The sequence below is a fragment of the Anas platyrhynchos genome, chromosome Z (genome assembly GCF_047663525.1).
Source record: "Anas platyrhynchos isolate ZD024472 breed Pekin duck chromosome Z, IASCAAS_PekinDuck_T2T, whole genome shotgun sequence".
Classification (NCBI taxonomy): domain Eukaryota; kingdom Metazoa; phylum Chordata; class Aves; order Anseriformes; family Anatidae; genus Anas; species Anas platyrhynchos.
This window is the reverse complement of record NC_092621.1, coordinates 55836026-55855548: the sequence shown is the minus strand read 5'-3', so window position 1 is coordinate 55855548 and position 19523 is coordinate 55836026. Positions and strand designations below refer to the sequence as shown.

The window sequence follows — 19523 nt, the reverse complement described above, 5'->3', positions numbered from 1 at the left end:
AGAACCAGCTGTACCGCCCCACTGAAGGAGCACTGCCCCTCAAAGCAAGCAAGGTAATCTTGGGTGGTTCAGATACTATCGGCCCCGGAATCCTCTCTGCTGCTAGCAAGGGCAAGCTCTAACCACACACTGAAACACAAAAACGATAGCTTGTTTTAGAAGCTCAATTTATTTTTTAAAATTGCCATTAAAAAAAGATCTTTTAACAATTGAGTTGTTTCTTAATGTAAGGCAAGCATACTGCATCAATCAGAGCTCACAGACTGTCACAAGCACAGGATTCAAAGACCTCTTCTCTCCACTTCAAATACAGGACTACAGTCTCCTCGGAACTGCAGCAGGGTAAACGTTTTGAGAGTAAACTGCTCACAGGTACAGAAACACAATCATCAAATTCAAAATACTTCACCAATTCATAACCAAGAGGTAGCAAGTTCCAAATAACCGTAACTAGTAAATGGTTCTGTCACGGACAAATGCAGACAACTTACAACAAGGTGGCTTTGTGCCGACCCAAGCTAGCTGAGAGATGCATTGTACCTGCTGCCGTGCAGATCCTTCCTGGACAAAGGTAAGGGCTGCAGGCGACTGGGGAGAGGAACTGCACTTCTTACGTGAAAAGTAAGAGGCTGTGATGGAAGGGTGGAGTGGATGGAGGAGTATGGACTGTCATGCTGTGATCTAGTCAGTGATGTGATCTAGTCAGGCAGCCAACCTCAGCTGTTTCAAAGAGCAATGAGTGGGAAAACAAAAATCCCAGTTCAGTGCCTTTGCTTATTAGTCCAGCAAGGAGGCTGCTGAATCTTTACCAGCGTGAGAAGTTGCCCCAAATACAAATAGAAATACCCAAATGAACTGCAAAAATCATTAGGATGCCAGGATTCAGTCAGCTGACGGTGGATGCTTTTGCCAATTTCTGGATGCATTGATTAAACTTATTTCCACTGATCATCTTGGACTGATTTTTCCCCTTAACTTGTCCAGCTTGCTTTCTTGCCTTTTAGTTCACAAAAAGTACAAAAAAGGCTCTGCCTGTTAGATGGGGGCTTTCTACCCATCCAATTTACTACATTTCTTGGAACTGTCTCTTGAGACAGTATGGCCATGCTGGAATCTAGTTTTCTCAAGATGTTTTTTTCCTACAGTGGCATTACTGAATAGAAAATTATCTCCCTTCACTGTGATGCTTCTTTTCAACTTTGTCCACCTCTATTCCTTAGGCAGGTTCCTGCAAACCATTTATCTTGAGACTTCTTCTTAAATCTTAAGACACACCTTGAGAAAAATCCATCGGGTTGTATGTGTAAAGTTTTCTGTTAAGTTTATGTAACCCTGCACTTCTCTGCATTTAACTCCAACTAGCATCCTATTTTTGCAGGGATGAGGAAAATGATGGAAGAGAGAGGGAAACATCAAACGACAGCGCCATGACAATTCGAAGTGCAGAAAAATAATTAGGATTTAGTGTATTCTTACCAGAAAAGGCAAACTGGAAAGCAGCAGACCTTGGTCTCTGATTTGGCAAAACTCCGAAATAATCTAGGTTAAGTGGAATGGAAAAGGAGTATGGTGTTTTCTACACGCACTGATAACACAGTTTCTAAAAATTGCTTTTCATAATTTATATCCCCTTGCTGAAAAAACTTCCTGCTACTGGATCTGGAAAATTATAATCTGCTTGGATCCTTTCTTCTAATCTACCATGCTGCTATACTTAAATATGTTGTGCAGTAGGGCAGTCCTACGTCATGAAATGTGTAACAGAGTACTTTGGTTTAGCACTTTACTTTCTTGACGTGATTTTCTACTGCCTGCTCAGTGATGGTTTCATCTTCTTCAATATGCCTTTTAACCTTCTGGCCCACCAGATCAAAGATGGCTTCTGGAGGAAATCCCTTAGGCTCTCCCACCTTCACTGTCAGCATGTCAAGGGTCAGTACGGTGCCTTCAGGAATTGTCACCTTCGCCACAACAGACTTCCCCAGCTACAGGGGCGAATAAAAAGAAAGTCTGAGTCAAATACATTCCTAGACCCAGAATACCAAAAGAGGTGAAAAAAAAAAACCTGCAGTTACTTGGGAAGAGGTTGAGTGGACTGCTCCCTCTCCCACCCCCATTGATTACTTCTTAGTCCAAATTAAGTTTGAGTTAGCATGGAGGCCTTCACTCTGACAAGGCTGTCAGGAAGATTTAAACCCATTCTGAAATCAGACAAGGTCTCACTGGAATATCCCAGAAACAGAATAGAGAGAATCTCATTAGACTGACCAGTATTCCAGCTTAGTGCAAAAGCAGCTTAGTTCCTCAATGGATGGTATGCATACAACTGCACTATACTCAAAATTGCCAGCATTATGCTTTGGTAAAAATAGTTAAGAAATAGCACTTCATAGGAAATGATAGGTCTACAAAGATGTTACAGTGTGCTACACATTATCAATGCGCATGCTGCTACCCAGCAGCAGAAAATTTAGAGTGCAGAGGCAGAAACACTACTGCAATAACTGATACCGAGAATATAAACCTAAGTATAATGTGCATATTATCAGGCAGTTTTTCTGTATTGGTTTTACGTAGCAAGAATTTGGTAGCATGGGGGCTGCAGGGGTGGCCTCTGTGAGCAGAACCCAGCAGCTGCCCCATGTCAGAGCAGAGCCAGCTCCAGATGGCTCCAAAAGGGACCTGCTGCTGGCCAGAGCTGAGCCAGGGAGCGATGCTGGGTGGGCCTCTGTGAGAGCAGATACAACAAAAGGGAAAAAAATATGCCAGGCAACAGCAGCTGGGAGAGAGGAGTGAGAAATGAATGAGAACCATCCCTGCAGCCCCAAGGTAAGTGCAGGAGGAGGGCAGGAGGTGCTGCAGGCAGGCAGCAGCAGTTCCCCTGCGGGCTGTGCAGGGAGAGGCCCCTGGTGGAGCAGGCTGTCCCCCTGCAGCCCATGGGTCCCCCATGGAGCAGATCTCCACGCTGCAGCCCCCCCATGGGTGGAGGAGCCCCCGCTGGAGCAGGTGGATGTGGCCTGGAGGAGGCTGCGGCCCATGGAGAGCCCCCACAGGAGCAGGCCCCGGGCCGGAGCTGCAGCCCGTGGAGAGGAGCCCACGCAGGAGCAGGGGGTCTGGGGGGAGCTGCCCCCACCCGTGGGGGACCTGTGCTGGAGCAGTTTTTAGTTTGCTTTTAGTTTCTCACTGTGCTAGTCTGCTCGTGATAGGCTGCAAATTACATTAATCTTCCTGTGCTGAGTCTGTTTTGCCTGTGATGATAATTGGTGAGTGATCTCCCTGTCCTTATCTCAACCTTTGAGCCCTTTCAGTATTTTTTTTCAGTATTTTTTTTCATCGTATTTTCTCCTCCTTTTCCTTTGAGGAGAGGGAGTGAGAGACCGGCTGTGGTGGAGCTCAACTGTCCAGCTGGCTAAAGCCACCACATGAATATAGACTTTCAGCTGATGTGAAGCAAAAGCACAAGTTACCTTTTCATTGCAAGCCATTTCACAAGGCAGGAGTTGTTTAATTGGAGAACCCATTGCTTTTTCCACAGTACGGATGGCTTTCACCAACTCTGCCAGTTCATTTGGCTCCAGGGATGCTTGGTGGTCACTTCCTTTCCACGTTTTGTCAAGAGTCACATGGCGTTCCACTACTTTTGCACCCATAGCTACAGCCGCCACTGAAATGGCAATGCCAGTTTCATGCCCCGAGTATCCAATGGGGATATCAGGAAAAGCTGACTGATAGGCCTGGAATCAGGACAGAGTTGGTCTGAATTATCAAGGCAGCAATTTCAGAGATGGAGCAAGTTTAACAATGATAACTGCAATGAAAACACGGACAGTTACTGCGCCACAGAAGTGGTTGGTTATGCCCAAAATGATTTTTTTTTTGAACAAGTCATGCATTACCAAACATCTTGTTTTAACAAGTTCATTGGGATTATCAATACTGACAATGACAGACATATGCTCTATTCTTCAATTTCTTACACTTTTTAATTTAGTTGTACTCTTCAAGGTCTTCAAAGCCTACACCACTGTAAATTACACTGATAAAGTAGTGCTTTATTTTCATCCAAGAACCCAATGGACTACTTAACTTGTATCCAAAGCAGATTCTGCACCTCCCCATATTTCAACTCTGAAGCAATCCTTTCTGCAGCACACAGGGGAGTTATCCAGTCTTACGGGCAATTAAATGCAGTCATACTTAGTTCTACTGAAACTGAAGGTAGGCAAATGTTTGAACACCGGCCAATTTGGGAACCTCTTCTTGCATTAGCATCAAGCATACCCAAGTAATATTTTCAGCAAAGGCAACTACAATCTATTTCCTTTGCAGCTCTCATAGTCACATGAAGCCTTTTCAATGAAAGTTTCTGGTCTTGACCCCTGTTTAGGATCATGTTCTCAATTACATGCACCTTCTTGGAGGTAACTGTCTGTGTCACTTTTCTTTCCATTGTAAAGATTGGGGTGACACTTCAACCTCCTGCTTCCCTCTGTTTAATTGCAAATGCCCCAACAGTAATATACCTTATCATATTCTTCAAAGCTGAGTTCTGCTAAAAGAGGATCCAATTAATACATTCACTTCAATGTTTGCATGAATTAGAGGAACATTACACTCTTCTGACATCTTGGAAGTGAATTCCAGCTTGCCCAAGATCTGGAAATATAACGCAATAGAAATACATAGCTCTTCTCTGGTACCCTACCCATGGCACTCTGTTACTCACTGACCAATATAACACGGAGATTGACATCCTCTGGCTGAAGCGGGTAGGCACTGGTGCATTGCAGGAAGCAGAAGTTTGGATTGATGGGCTTCACAATCTGATAAACCTGGTGCATGGTGTTCATCGACTGCATCCCGCTGGAAATCACCATTGGGCGTCCTAGCCATTAAAAAAAATAAAAATGGTTTGCCCCAGATCTCAAGGTGAGGTCCGTAAGAAAGCTACAAAAGCTTATTTGAAATTCTTGCAGTGAATGAATTCAATTGAACTGGAAAAAGAAGGTGGGTGAATCTTTTTTCTTCCTACGAGTTTTTTCTAAAATCAAGTCGAAGAATTATGTAATAATTGAGCTACTGAGACACAGTGACGTTTACCAAGACTGCTTGAAAGAAAATGCTTACCTTTCTTTGCAGTTTTTTCCAAATACGGAAAATTGTTTGTATCTCCTGATCCTACTTTGAAAAATGGAACATCCAGTTCATGTAGAAACTCCACAGCCATCTGCAAGAAAAAGAAATCACTGCTTTTCAAAACACCACTTCAGCTGGGTCAAGAACAGACAAGAACTACCATGCTGTAGTAAACCAAACAAACAAATAAAAGCAACCCAACCCTACAAAACAGTAAAGCCAAAGCTTAAGTAAAAAGGGCACATATATACACAGCCCCACAAACCATACTTCTCACGAATCAATGGTATCAGGTACAAAAAAAAAAAAAAAAAAAAAAAAAACACAAAAGGTCAAATAAATCAAAAGCAGATAACACCATTTTGCTTCAGGAGGCTGGTCTGCAGGTTAGCATTTCGGAAACTCTGAGCCCATCAAAGGACTAGATTTTAAGATAGAGCATAGATAGTGTGGCAGGATTTGTCAGATGCCTTGTGGCATGCATATAAACATTAAGCATGACTTTCTGAGACTGTTATCAAAATGCTCTTGATATAATCAGAAGACAAATAGTAAGAATATCAACATTTGTTACCCTGGGGAAAGGACTAATTTTATTCAAAGTGAGACTTTGGAAAAGGTGCTTACTGGAACAAGCTAAGGAGCAAGGGATGCATCAGGTACTTCAGTCTGCTCAGTTCAGTTCATGCAAGTCTCATCAAACAGTACTAACTTTTGGCAAGGCTAGATCTCAACGGATTTACATGTCCAACTCCTGAATAACATTTACTATTCTGAGGATGCTAGTTTCTGACTTCCCTCCAGACCAAATATTACCGAGGTTCCTTCTTTTACACAGATTTTGCACAGGTTTTTTATTAGGTTCCCTGTCTCAAGGCAGTCTCTTTGGTCTCCTGGCCATAGCTGGTCAAGCCTGCTCTAGGTACAGCAGCTTCGTACAGGCATGCTCCCCTACTCCTCTAACTCTGTGGGCCACGGCACTCTTGCTTGATTTTATTACCACTACCAGGAAGAATAACTACCTGCAGATGGGTGTTAGCCCCCTGAAGAGTGAACGTGCTGCAGGCACAGAGGCAGTTTTCCTGCCTCACATCTGCAGCACTTAAATCTACAGGTAGCTTTCCTGCACAGCTCTGACACTGAAGAGTCATACAAGTATTCTTCTGCCTTTTGACTCTTAGAAGAAACCTGTCACCAGCTTTGCCTGTCTAGCTAACCTGTTTGCAATGGCTGATCCCCCTCAGTTCCCACCACATGTAAACTACTACATCTAGCTACTTGCCACGTCACTATTTGTGGAAAAAGTTAATGCTTCCCTTCCAAAGAACAAGTAACCCACAGACATGGAAAAATCATGTTTGCAAATCAAAGGAAGCCACAATGGATTTTCTTCTATGAGAGATATCCAAAAAAAACTATAAGATGTGCCAAAGAAAAGACAGGGAGACAATTTATTCAAATCTTAATTACACTCTTCCTCCTTCTAAAAATGCGTGTGCTATATTTGAGATAATTCAGGAAGTATTGGATGTTCCATTAAAATTAGTATTGCATCAGTAAGTAACCTTTTGAAAATAAGTATATTTAATGAAAACAAAAATCCCAAACCTATCACAAGCGACATTAAAATTTTTCATTCACATTTGGGTGAAACAATGAAGTAGTTACCTAACTTTGACCCCCTTTCAATCTCTCCCCACACACTTTTAATTTCTTTGCCTCATTCCTTGTTGCAGCCAAATTAACTTAGTGCCAGAGAAAGACAAAAGTAACGTTCAAAACAGATTCGCACCTTCTTCAGTCTAATTTTTCTATAATCACTATAATGCAGATTCAATTGCTTGTGTCTAGGATGTGTAATGCCTCTTTAATATGGTTTATTCACTAAGATGCATTGTGCATGAAGACATATTAAGAAGCCACCAATCTAATCAGAAGAGACTGCACAAAATGAAGTATGACATATGGGCCCAATATCTAATGCCACTCTTCATAAGGTGACTATCTCACAGAATTTGGCAGCTTTCTCATAGGAGATTCACGGAACAGGACCAGCCTGAGCACCAGGGTTGGAGCAGATGACCCCAGAGGTCCCCTTCCAGCCCCAACCAACCAGTCTGTGATCCTGTCTAACTTCAAATAGCAGGGACAACATAAAAGGGAGTGGTTCAACAGGATCCTGTTCCGTCTCCAGTACACACTGGAGCAGAGCAGATAAAGGAGTTACCCAGAATCTTTGTATTTACGTCACACATTGCTTCGCAGAACTTCCTCATATGACTGAACACACAATTTAACCTCTTCAATTTACCTGCAGTTCCAGAGGTTATGCTCAATTCACAGAAGCTAATGTTCCCAAGGACTTACTACCTCAATCTGTGCAAAGTCTGGATTAAGTCTGAAGAGGGCTAGCACAAATACTACCAGCAGTGTCAGCAGCTGTATAAAGTAACTGCTGTTCAAAAGAGGATGCTCAAGTAGGTGTCAGTAGTGTTAACTACCTGATGTGCCCACAGGCTCAGAGAAGCACAGCACCTTGAGATAACAAGAGATCTTAGAGGTGGAAAGTGATATTAGCTGCTGCATACGAAAGATGTTCTGCATTTCACTACAGACTGTAGAAGGAGGAAAAGAAAGGGCATGATTTTTCATCCCAAAGACATCCCAAAGACATGCAGTAGCCTCTGACAGAAGTCAGAGGCTACTGGGTGTAGTTGTTCTTTTCCTAAAGGAAAAGATGGAGTAGGTGTTGTTATTCAGCTGGTCCTTACACATGAAGGCACAATAAAATAAATATCACAACACCCTCTTTTCCCTGATCTACTTCAGAGCCCATGGCACTGGGCTATTGTGATACATGCAAAACACCTGCTTGTCTATCAGACGTCTGAAGTAGTTTTTGATGGTGTTACAGTGTTTGGCAGCTGCACTCTCAGCTGGGGCACAGCAATTCAAGGATTTTGGTCCATAGGACAGACTCTTAACAGAAACAGTGGGAATGGGCAGAGGACTAGAAAAGACAACATAAGAAACTTCAAGGATTTGAAACCACTTAGTCAAGAAAAATATCAACAAGAAGAAAAAAGGGAAATGTAATAATGGTGTTTGAATAAACAGGAGATAGGAGAATGAAAGTATGAACTTTTATGTCAGACGAAGAATCATAAGAAAGGAGATTAAGCTGATACATCAGGAATTATCTCTGATGGTAGGGTAGGGAAAGTAAGACACTTAAAGCACTGAACAGACCACCTGAGAACACTAGATAAATCCCATCCTTGTCCCATCCTGGATAAGGCTACATGCAGAGTGACAGTGATGACCGTGTGCCTGCCTTACGCAAGAGTGTCTGGCTTGCTTCTGGAAGCTCTCGTTCAGTTTGTTTCTCTATTATTTTCTAGGCCACAAAGAAAACTAGAACAATACATAATCTGCAATCTCTGCTGAGGTTTAACTGTTACCTGGACTTTCCGGTTTACACATTTCAACTGTACACTGCACTTATTAATACTGCAATTAACATTGTTTTGAGGTAGGCAACGTGCAAGAGTTAAAGACTTCAACCACTTTCAAGGGGACACAGCAACAGATGAGCTTCATGGAGTTTCCAGGCTGGTGGCTGACTGTCCCAAAGCCCACTGACAAAGTAAGTAAACGTTTCAGAAATAACAGAGCAAGGTGGAGACCCTCTCCACCTTGATTAGTAAAAGAAAAAGAAATGCATTTCTGCTCCTTAGAAATATGAAGTTAGTAAGCAGAAAGAAAGAAAAAAATAAGAGAGAAATAATAGGTATTAAGAACAGAATCTAGTTCAAATGCACAGGAGAGTTTGAAGTGTTGGAGCTGATACTGCAGACAACGCTAAGCATCATTCAGATCACCCTTTTGATCTAAACTCTCAAAGTCTCAATTGTTTAGGGAGCCCAGCTGAGGCCTAGTCTCTAATATAGTGTACTGTGCATACACACTTCAGCATAAATGTCAGATCTTCCAAGATATTCAGCTGTCTGGTCAATCAGAATAGATGCACAAGGGAACTGACAGAAGTACCTTTCCTCCAGTTTCCTCATTTACAAGCTCAACGTCCAGACATACTTGGTATTCTCTTTATGTCAGAGCTATAGCACATGAGTAACAGACTCATATACTCATATAGCACATGAGTAACAGACTGCAGGCAGGATAGCTGGATTCTCCCTGTCAGTCCCCTATGGCTTACGTACCTCATCCATGCCAGACGCCGTGAAGAAAATCCCAATTTCCTCGGCGTATTTCTTGAGCTCTCTGTACTGGTCATGGCTGAACTCCAAGTGGCGCTTGTGCTCCCCGTAGGTCTTTCCCCAGGAGTGCTTGGAGGTGTAGGGCCTCTCCAGGGCTTTCTTGTTGAATTTGTGCTCCAGCTCGCTCTTCTGGAACTTAGCGCAGTCTGCTCCGCACTCCTGCAGAAAGAAAAGGGAGGCGGTGCACGCTCAGCGACAGCACCACCACCACCACGAGTGACAAAGGCACCCCCCCCCCCCCCGCCACCCCTCCATTTCAAAATGCCTGTAAAAACAGCAGCAAATAAATAAATAAATACATAAATAAATAAACCATTCCTCAGCCGCCCCCGGCCGGGCGCACCTTGGCCATGCGGATCATGCGGCGGGCGATGTCCAGGTCGCCCTGGTGGTTCTGCCCGATCTCGGCGATGATGAAGCAGGGCTGGTCGCCGCCCACCCGCCGCCCGGGGCACAGCTCGAACTCCCGCGGCATGCTGGCGGCGGACAGACAGACCGACGGACACACCGGACAGACGGACAGACCGACACGGAGACCGCGGCTGCGCCGAGGGGGCCGCCCCTGCCTCGCCCCGCCCCGCCCCGGTAATGGCGGCGCTGCCGGCAGGGGGCGCTGAGGGAGCGGCCGCCGCCGCCATGAGGCGGCACCGACAGCCCGGGGAGGGCCCGAGCAGCGGGTGTGGGGGGAAATGTTTGTCAGTGCCGTACGCAAATGCCCTCTCTGCACTCGAAATTATTTATTTATTTATTTATTTATTTATTTATTCGTGAGCTACCTGCAAGCCAGCCGGGAGGCGTTGCTCAAAGCAGCAGGTAGCTGCTTCCAGAGCCTGAAGGGTAATGGGCGTTGTAATGGGAGGGGAGAGAGGTTGATGGTTAAGCCTGAGGAGAAAGTTTCTGTGCAAAAAGGAAGCAGAGTACATATCGGCTACGCTAACGGAATATATGAATGAGCGCTTTGTTGGCATTTATTTCGTGTAGTGGTTTAAGGCTGTGTTGGGCAACTGAGTATTAACTCCAAGGAAAACAAAAGCAGAACTATCTCTTGTGAAGTAACATGTATGAACCAGGAACTGAACCCAACCAGGCTCTGCTGCGTGGACAGGATCCACCCAGAGATCTAAGTGATCTCAGAGGAAGATGATCAGTAGCTCCCATTTCTGCCTGCCTCTGATTTTCTTTTGACTGAACCTGGCAAGGCTGGAAGAACATCTAAATGCTTGTTCACTTACATTAGCCACAGATTATTTTTCTTATATACAAATGTGTATCTTCAGATAAAAATGATGAGTTAACAGTTATGAGGAAAAAAAAAAAAGAAGAAGAGGAAAGGAATACTTCCTGTGTTCAGAGATTTTCACGTGGTTAGCTATTCCACATTCCTGTCATTCCTTCTGGGCATATGGCTTACTTTCTGTCTTCCTCCAGTATCTCTTTAACACTTTGGAGAAAAAAACAACAAATAAAAAATGGACCTGTAAAAAAACAAAACAAAACAAAACCTCTTGGACATTCAGTCTCACTTGGCATTTTTAAACACTCAGGAATGTCAGGAATGGCAATACTGGCACCCATGAGAGATGATGATGAAAGAGCAGCCACATTTCATGGAGCCAGCTATATAAAATCATTTATCCCACAGCTCTTCTTCCACAAACATTTGGAAGGTTGTTACTAATGATCCTGTCGAGATTATTGCTGTACTTCCCTAATTTAGGTACGTCCTCTCTGACAGCTAAAACGCAATGTTCAGGTGGTGAATTAAGGATGGGTCAGGCGGTTTGTGGCTACCTAACACAAGCTGCTGGAGAGCTGCAAAGCTTGGTGTTGGTGGAATAGAGAAAACAACAACAGTAAAAAACTTTTTTTTTTTTTTTTTTAAGATAAATGGATATATATCTGGATATAATGGAGATGCACAGATGATGGGGAATTATCACTGTTGGAAGCTGCTGTCTGTGTTACCTAAGGAGCTCAAATTACTGGTTGTGCTGGTTCACTTAAACAATCAAAATCACTGCAAGATAGAAGAGTCCTTGCAGGTCATTTCTGTTGACCCTGATCATTAACCCTCATACAACCAGAGAACACCTGCAGATTTTGCTGGAAGTATGAGGCTCCTGACATGGAAATGAGGCCACACCAGTGAATTGCTGGTGGTCGTGGCAGGGTTAGACTTGGAAGTGAAGCAATCAGAAAACCAGTGTACTGGCGATGGAAAACACAGTCCTGGTGTTGTTAAAAAAAAAAAAATCCTATTCTAAGAAAGTAGGAAAGAAGTTTGCAGTTTTGGGGTGTGTTTTGGGGTGTGTTTGTGAGTATTTTGGAAAGGTGAAGGTTTTTGACTTGAGGATGTTTTTCCACACTTTTAAACTGAGGATGGTCTTGCCTTCCCCTTGTATTCCAAGTGATGGCAGTGTATTAATTTTGTTAGGAAACCTACTATGCCGGCAAAACTTAAACTGTGGCACTTTGATAGGCCACACAGCTTGGTTTTTAATATCTAGATTTACTGTGGTAACACTAGAGAAGTATAGAATGTGTTTATTTGCATCCATCTAACACAAATGAAAAAAAAAAAAAAAAAAAAAAGAAAAGAAAACATATCAGAAATCTCAAGAGATTTAAGAAAAGAAAGTGCCATCACCACTATAGTAAGTGAATGGGTTAGAAAACTGATAGAGGCAGGGAAAAAGGAAACAATTTTCTCCTTACAAATACCTTTGTGGGCAAGAGAAGGAACATTAATTTAGTAGAGTTATATGTATTGACCAAATAAACCAGCTATCTCCAAGGTCCTGAGTATCTATATAGTCTTGTGTTTTGGTAAACTCCAGCAAACAACTTTTTCAGGGATTTAGCCAATTTTCTCAGCACTCCTGAATCTGTGCCTCAACTAGGCCATATGGAGGCGCTGGAGAAATGATTTACACATACTACTGCATTCTGACAAAGGCTGCCTCTGAGACTCCAAAAACACCTTGTGGCAGATGTCAGACATATTTCTGATGTTCTGGCCCTGTCTGCAAAGTTTTAATGGAACTGAAAATCGGTAATTGCATTTATTATGATTTTGTGGTACATGGTGTTTGTTTGTTTGTTTTTTCAGGGTGAAGCTGAATTGTATCTCCAAGGCTGTACCCACACATACCAGATACTGACTCGCAGAAAACGGACTCCACAATCAGTCAGATTGTACAGTTGGTATGTTTAGTCAGTGCTGGGTGGCACGGGGGGTAGTCCCACCAAAGTCGTGCGTGCCTGACGTGGCAACTTGCCTTGGTTATACGCAGTAAAGAGTTACATTTGCATGAAGTTTCCCAATACGCCTATACATATTCATAATCTGTCCCCGCTTCATATTAAAATTAGTTCCAAGGAGTCATTTCCATAAACTCCTCCCATCTGTGCTTGTGCAGTGTATTCTGGTGGTGGTCTTCGGGGGTGGTGGGGATGAAGGCTGATGACTCTTCCTCATCACCGCTAGCTGACCTCTTGTCTTTGTGCAGACTCAGTTGCTCCTTGGCTATCAATTTTCTTTATCAATTCTTTGTCTTGTCCTTTTATGAAGAGTCCTTCTTATCTCTGAGCCCTTGGTCACAGTCTGAACCATAAGGCTGGTTTCATCTGGTTCTCAGGGTCCTGGGGGCTCCTGTTACCCGGAGGCCTAAGCACAGTACAGGCACAGTACATCACAAATATAGCACATATTAAGCAGTGAGTGTTGCTCATATTCACTCTTAATCAATTGCTCTCTAATTTCTAATCCCATGTTTCAGTCCCCCCTTTATGGAAAATCTAGTAAATCTAAAATCTAATAAATTATTTTACTTAATACAAAAATTCTTTCCAATCTGTATGATATGTATCCCTTAATGCCTTGCCTTGTACTTTCATCAAGGAAGCTAATATCGCCATTCGTTGTAACAATTTCCAATTCCAAACAAGTATTATGAAAGACAATATTAAATTTACACCAACTAATATCAATAAAACAATAACTGGGTGACACAATGTGTTCAGAATCCCAGTTGCAGTTGGTGACCATCCAAAGAGTGTGTCCCACCAGTGGTGATTTGCATCTTGTTTTATTCTTTGCAAATAACTTGTGAGAGCATCTATTATTAGTTTGTGGTCTTGGTCTTCAGCCCTTTCCTGCCTTGGTAATAGCTTCGAAACTTGCCATTGGCTAGTTCCCAGTGCCAATAAGGATGATTGTAAGGACTGTTAATCATTTGGCACCCTATTTTAATTTCATCCCCTATGGTTCTTTGGTGTGTTCATTCTTCTCCTAATTTTTGCCATTCTGTTAACATATATAAATGGTCACCATTTGTTCACCACTTAACCACAATTGCTAACTTTCCATTAATGCTCTTACCCTCCGTTGTTACGGCTTTGGACCAAGGCCACTCACCATTCTCTACTATCATAGAGGCAACTTCCAATTCCTGAATCACAATTACTACTATAAGCCACAAAAATAAAACAATTCTGTTAACTAAACTTTCTGCAAATTGTATTACTAAATACTTCTGACAGTAACATCCTCATTTTGCTTGACTGAGCTTTAGTTTCAATTCACCTTCACCCAGTGTTACTTTCCAGGGGGCTTCTGGAGCTTTCTTCACTCGAGAATGGTGAATCCAGGCACTCTGTTCCTTGGTCTTAATTGCGGTGAAGGTAGTAAGGAGCACCTGGTATAGTCCGTCCCACTGTGGTTTCAAAGTTTTCTCTACAAGAGACTTAGTTACCTCTCGGGCTTTGGTAGTGGTAGTGGGGAAAGCCTCTGGCCGTCCTGAAAAGGTATCTGTTAACACCAGTAAATATCAACACCCCCCTTTTCTTGGAAGTTCAGAAAAGTCAATTTGCCACTGTTGCCCGGGCCCATGGCCTTTTCCAATTTGACCCAGTTTTGGTTTGGGGGTTAGTCTGGAGACAAAGCTCACATTGTTAAGTTATTTGAGTGATGGTAGCATATAAGTTCCTGGCAACAATTTTTCCAATTAGATAGTTATACAAAGCATCTATTCCCCAATGTCTTTTCCAGTGTTCTTCCTTTAATGTGCTTCCAATAATCTCGTTATTCAGTCCGTATAGATGTTTATTTTCCAGATTCTATTACATCTTTGCAAGTGGTAACTGCATACCCAGCATGTCGTTTTCCGCTGATGACGTAGCTGCTCCCATATTTCCATCTCGTCAAAAGGAGTGTCCTTCAGATCTGGACGGCTGGAGCAGGTAGCTTCAGTGGTCTCCAGGCAGGTATCTCTGAGGTATCCTGGTCATCCCTTAGCGGCAGCATCCAGCTGCTTAGAAAAATAAGCAACTGCCCTTCGATATGGGCCCAGGTCCTGTGCTAGTATTCCCAGGGCAATCCCCTATTTCTCAAGGGAGAAGAGGAAGAATGGTTTATTTACATCTGGAAGTCCCAGATGTAAATAAGAAGGCTGACACGAGAGCCTTCTTTTTAGTTGGTCAAAGGCTCGTGTGGGCTCCTTTGTCCATTGGAGGTCCCTGTTCCCATTTGCAATGAGCGCATACAGCAGTTTTACAAGCAATCCGTAATTATAGATCTGCACCACTCTGTCATTCCCAAAAGGGTTTGCAGTTCTTTTATTGTCTCAGGTTTCAGGGTTTGAAATATCGCTTCTTTATGATCTTGCCCCAAGGTCCATTGTCCAGCACTAACCTCATAACCCAGGTAGGTCACCTTCTGCTTTACCACCTGAGCTTCTTCGATACCCTGTACCCCTGTATTCCCAGAAAGTTTAGGAGGCTTACTGTCCAGGCCACAAATGCTTCTTCTGTCTGGGTGGCTATTAGGAGGTCATCTGCATACTACAGCAGCCTTCCTTCTCCTGATCGGGCTTCCCAGGTCTTCAAGTCCTTTGCAAGTTGTTCTCCGAACAAGGTGGGTGAGTTCTTAAAGCCCTGAGGCAACCTTGTCCATGTGAGCTGTGTTTTGTGCCCACTCTTAGGGCTTTTGCAATCAAATGCAAAGATTTTCTGGCTGGCTTCATGGAGAAGGAGGCAAAAGGAGGCATCCTTAAGGTCTAAAATGGTAAACCAAGTTAGCTCTGGTGTTAAGCATGTTAATCAATTATCAGGCTAATTCCTTCTCTGTCTTCCTTTTTCAAGGGGTACTGTTTACGTGCATTTTTCGCCTTTCCTGGTACATTAGAAGATCATACTCCAGAAAACACTTGACTTAGAATTTCCTCACTAATTTCCTCTTTGGTCCCAAAAGCTGTCAATATCAAACTCAACACTTCCACATGTCTTTGATCATTTACCTCCAGCATAATCTCCCCATTTTTAAATGAAATGGTTGCTTGTAATCTTTCCAATAAATCTCTCAGATTGGCCAGTTGCCCACTTCACTACAATGTAATCATTCCCCACTGATACTAATGCTTTATTTAAAACTGAGTATGTTGCCCTCGCATCCACCATAAGTTCCACCTCTTTTCCCTCCTTCCCCAGCTTCATTTTTATAACCAGCAGATCTGCTAGGGTAGATTCCCCCGGTTCTCTTCAGTCATCTTTTGCATGTGCAACCACCACCTCCCTTCCATAGTTCTCTTTTCTGTTTCTTTTCTGTTCTGGGCATTTTCCAATGCCCAAATTTCTTACACAGGGTACATTGCTCCTTGCCTAGTCGGTGCTGCTCCTGTCTGGGCCTCCTTTTTCCGTCTTCTCTGATAACTGCTATCAGCCTCTTCTGCATGTTTAATGGAGGAAGATAAAAGTCCTCTCTCTTTCTAAATTGCCCCATGTGCATGCACCACGCCAAAGGCATGTTTCAAATCTGTCCAAATGTTCGCCAGCTCAAGAGCTCTTATCAAGGCGATGATTTCCACCTTTTGGGCTGGTGTTTGCTACTGCATATCCTGTGACGTTAAATCCCTGGCGGACGAAGCTGCTGCCATCTATATACCAATCCTCCACATCTTCTGGGGGTGTTTCCTTTAAGACTGGTCAGCTGAAGTATCCTGTGTCCATGGTCTTGATGCAGTCTTGAATGGGTGATCTGGAAACTCTGTTACTGAGGAAAGAGCCTGGGTTCACAGTATTAGTGCTGAAAAAAAATAGTAAACTAATAGTCCATTATACACATTCCTTTTCTTCTTCAGTAGCTATCATTTGCATATTGCAACAGTGTCCCCTTTTCCCGAAGGGGTCTTTCAAACTTCAAGATCACAGTTCCCGAATATGGTGGGGCTATTGAACCCTTGTGGTAACACTGTCCACGTAAGCTGAGTTTTCCGTCCTCTATTAGGATTTTCCCATTCAAAGGCAAAGAGTTTCTGGTTTTCAGTTGCCACAGGCAGGCAGAAAAAGGCATCCTTTAAATTTAGTACCATGAACCAAACTTGACTATTTGTCTCATTTTGTAATTCCAATCATTTTTCCCAATTTAAATTTCAAGCATTGCAAAAAAAAAAAAATGCCTTTTCCTGTTGGTCAGTTGCTCCTATTACATTTACAGACTAATTAACACAGAGAAAGAAGCTCCCATAACCACCACCAACAAAAAAATCAAGCCTCTCTTCTTCGTTCCCTAGCTTTATTTCAACCAATGGACCTGCTAGGGTAGATGCTCCAGGCCCCCATTATTCCTGACTGTTGTAAGTTTATCCTGCAGCCTAAGACAATTTCTTCCTGATATCAGGGGCTGATTGCCCTAGAAAGAGGCTATCCCATTGCCTCTGTTTGTTTCTGAAGCCAGGTCCAAATTTTGTTTGTTTGCAATCTGAGCTCACAGGTGAACTCGGGTTGTTTTAAGAGTTAGCTGCTTTTCTGTTTCCATGACAACTCTCTCGGACCCAGCATGGTCCCTCTGCCCCAGAGGGCTCTCTAATTTCTCATCCCATTCTTCAATACTGCCCTTTGTACCACTGTAGATAGAGAAGTGTAGTAAGTCTTTCTGCTGCTGTGTCTGTTCCCATGCAGAGGAGAACGGCGTCCTTCTGAGGGCTGCAGTAACAGTGACTACTTGAACACAATAACCACATTGCTATGATATGATAAGAAGCCCAGCCTAAAAAGCGGCCTCAGCTTCAAACCAGGGGTGCCTCTGAGCTAACATGATACAACACCTTGCTGCTGAAGTGACACATGGAATGGATGCAGCTTTTTACAATGCACTGAGACCTGCAAACAACAGTGGGAAGGGGACACTGAATAAATACCATTTTTTGCTTTGTCTGCTTAAGTAAATATGTATTTTTTTTAAACTAACCTCTGAGTAAGAAAGAATGAGTTAAAAGACAAGTTTGTCACTATCTGATGCTCAGCAATATCACATCTTAAAGAAAACAGCAGGCAGCAGAAACAGCAGAAAAGAGCAGGCACACATATATCCATTTCCTGGCTGTTTCATAGCCAGGAAAGTTTCCTGATAACTGAATCTGTACTAGTCCTTTCCACCAGTCAGTTACACTTAGCACTGTTGGTGTGGATACAAATGCAGGCACAGCTTTTTTAGCGGTGCTGAGCCACTAGAGATCTGAGTGCAATACAGTCCCATTTTATCCTACGGAAACATTTACATTTTGTGTAATGGGTAGTACATACTTTGTATGTTTCTGAACAGTTTCAAGAGATAGAATAAAAGCTTAAAAGTGTCTTGCAGGTATTACTAAAACACCCAGTAATGGGCCACAGTATCGTTTGAGGAATTAGAGGGGGTTGCAAACCATAGCATGGACAAACTGAATGTAAAGGCTGTAAAAATAACTAGCCAGTTATTTATAACTAGTCACCTCACACGCATTGTTGGATTAACACAGAATGCATATGAATGCTGGGAATAATGAAGTTCCCCACAAAATTTGCAGATTGAAAGAGCAGTTCATTAGGAAAATATTTTTTAATTGTAATAATTGGAGTGACTTCTGAAGCAAACCTCTGAAGTGCTAGGTCTCAGTGGATGTCAGTTTACACTCCAATATGCTATGTGTGCTTATGAGACATTATGACAAGTAACCAATATGTTTTGCAGCTCAGCCCAAAGCTCCAGATTTCTCCTCAGCATTCAGTAGGTGCTCCGAGTGCTCCCTGCACAAATAACTCGCTGGCAGCTCCACAGAACAGGCACACCCCTCCTCCTTGGGGCAAGTTCCTTCTGCAACCACATGGTAAAGAAGCAGGAAAAAGATGCCTCCAGAACACAAATAATTAACTTCTGAAGTAATTTTACTATGGCAGAATACAGCTTTGCCTGTCAGAGTCTAACAAGACAAAGGATTGAACCACTGTATTTATTTATTTATTTTATTTTTTAAAAATCTTGCATTAAAGCAGTGGAACAGGAGATAAAAGGAAATGCAGCTATACATTTGTAATTCTAATGTAAAGCACAAAAGCAGGAAACAGATAATGAAAGTACAGAAACTGTGGAACAGCAAGTGAACTGTTCCAACTCGGGCAGTTTTATACTACCACCTCCTAGAAGCTGCCAGAAGCTTTGATGTTGTCGTTTTTGTGCAGGCAGTAAAACTCATACAAAATGGGTAGGCCTAGGACCTACTTACTGATGTCAGATATCGGGAATTTTTCAATCTCTTTTACCCTTGATAAGGGTGTGGCAACACCAGTTACAAAATTGTTTTTCATGAACCTCTGCGTGATGTCTAAAACCTGGTTCTGTTTTGTCTTTTATTTTGGTGAGAGCCACCTCACACTGAGGATTTTATGGATTTGTTTTGGCACCATAATGAGAAGTAAACTTTTAAGGCCAACGAGAGTGTGATTGTTCTCACACTGATAGATGGTGACTTGTAAAATTGATTTTTTATGCCATAATGCTTTATTCAGGAATTACAGAGCTTGAGACAACAAGTGCATGTAGTTTGAGCATTCTGACATTAAATGGCTTCTACAGAGCCGTGGAGATCAGCGGGCATGACAGAAGACCTCTGAAAATGGTTCTTGAAGCAGGCAGTGTGCTTGCAGCTTTGACAGGTTGTAGGAAGACAATTTCACGATGGTTCAGTGTGATGATCATTTTCCCACAGCAATTTCTTTCCAATATCAAGATTCTAAACTGCTTAAGTTTCTCAGTGGATCGTAAATTTTTTGTTCTCATCTCCTCGGACTATT

The 19523-nt window shown here is 42.8% G+C and overlaps 1 protein-coding gene across 1 annotated transcript; it reads right to left on the bottom strand.

Moving 5' to 3' along the window:
- Positions 1-150: 150 nt before the first annotated feature.
- NANS (N-acetylneuraminate synthase) lies at positions 151-10004 on the bottom strand. The gene is made up of 6 exons (XM_027446335.3): positions 9760-10004; positions 9360-9575; positions 5128-5227; positions 4731-4885; positions 3468-3734; positions 151-1985 (listed from the first exon to the last, which is right to left on the bottom strand). Exons 1-6 carry the CDS (start codon positions 9889-9891, stop codon positions 1776-1778), a joined length of 1080 nt encoding a protein of 359 aa, XP_027302136.1. The 5' UTR covers positions 9892-10004; the 3' UTR covers positions 151-1775.
- Positions 10005-19523: the final 9519 nt, after the last annotated feature.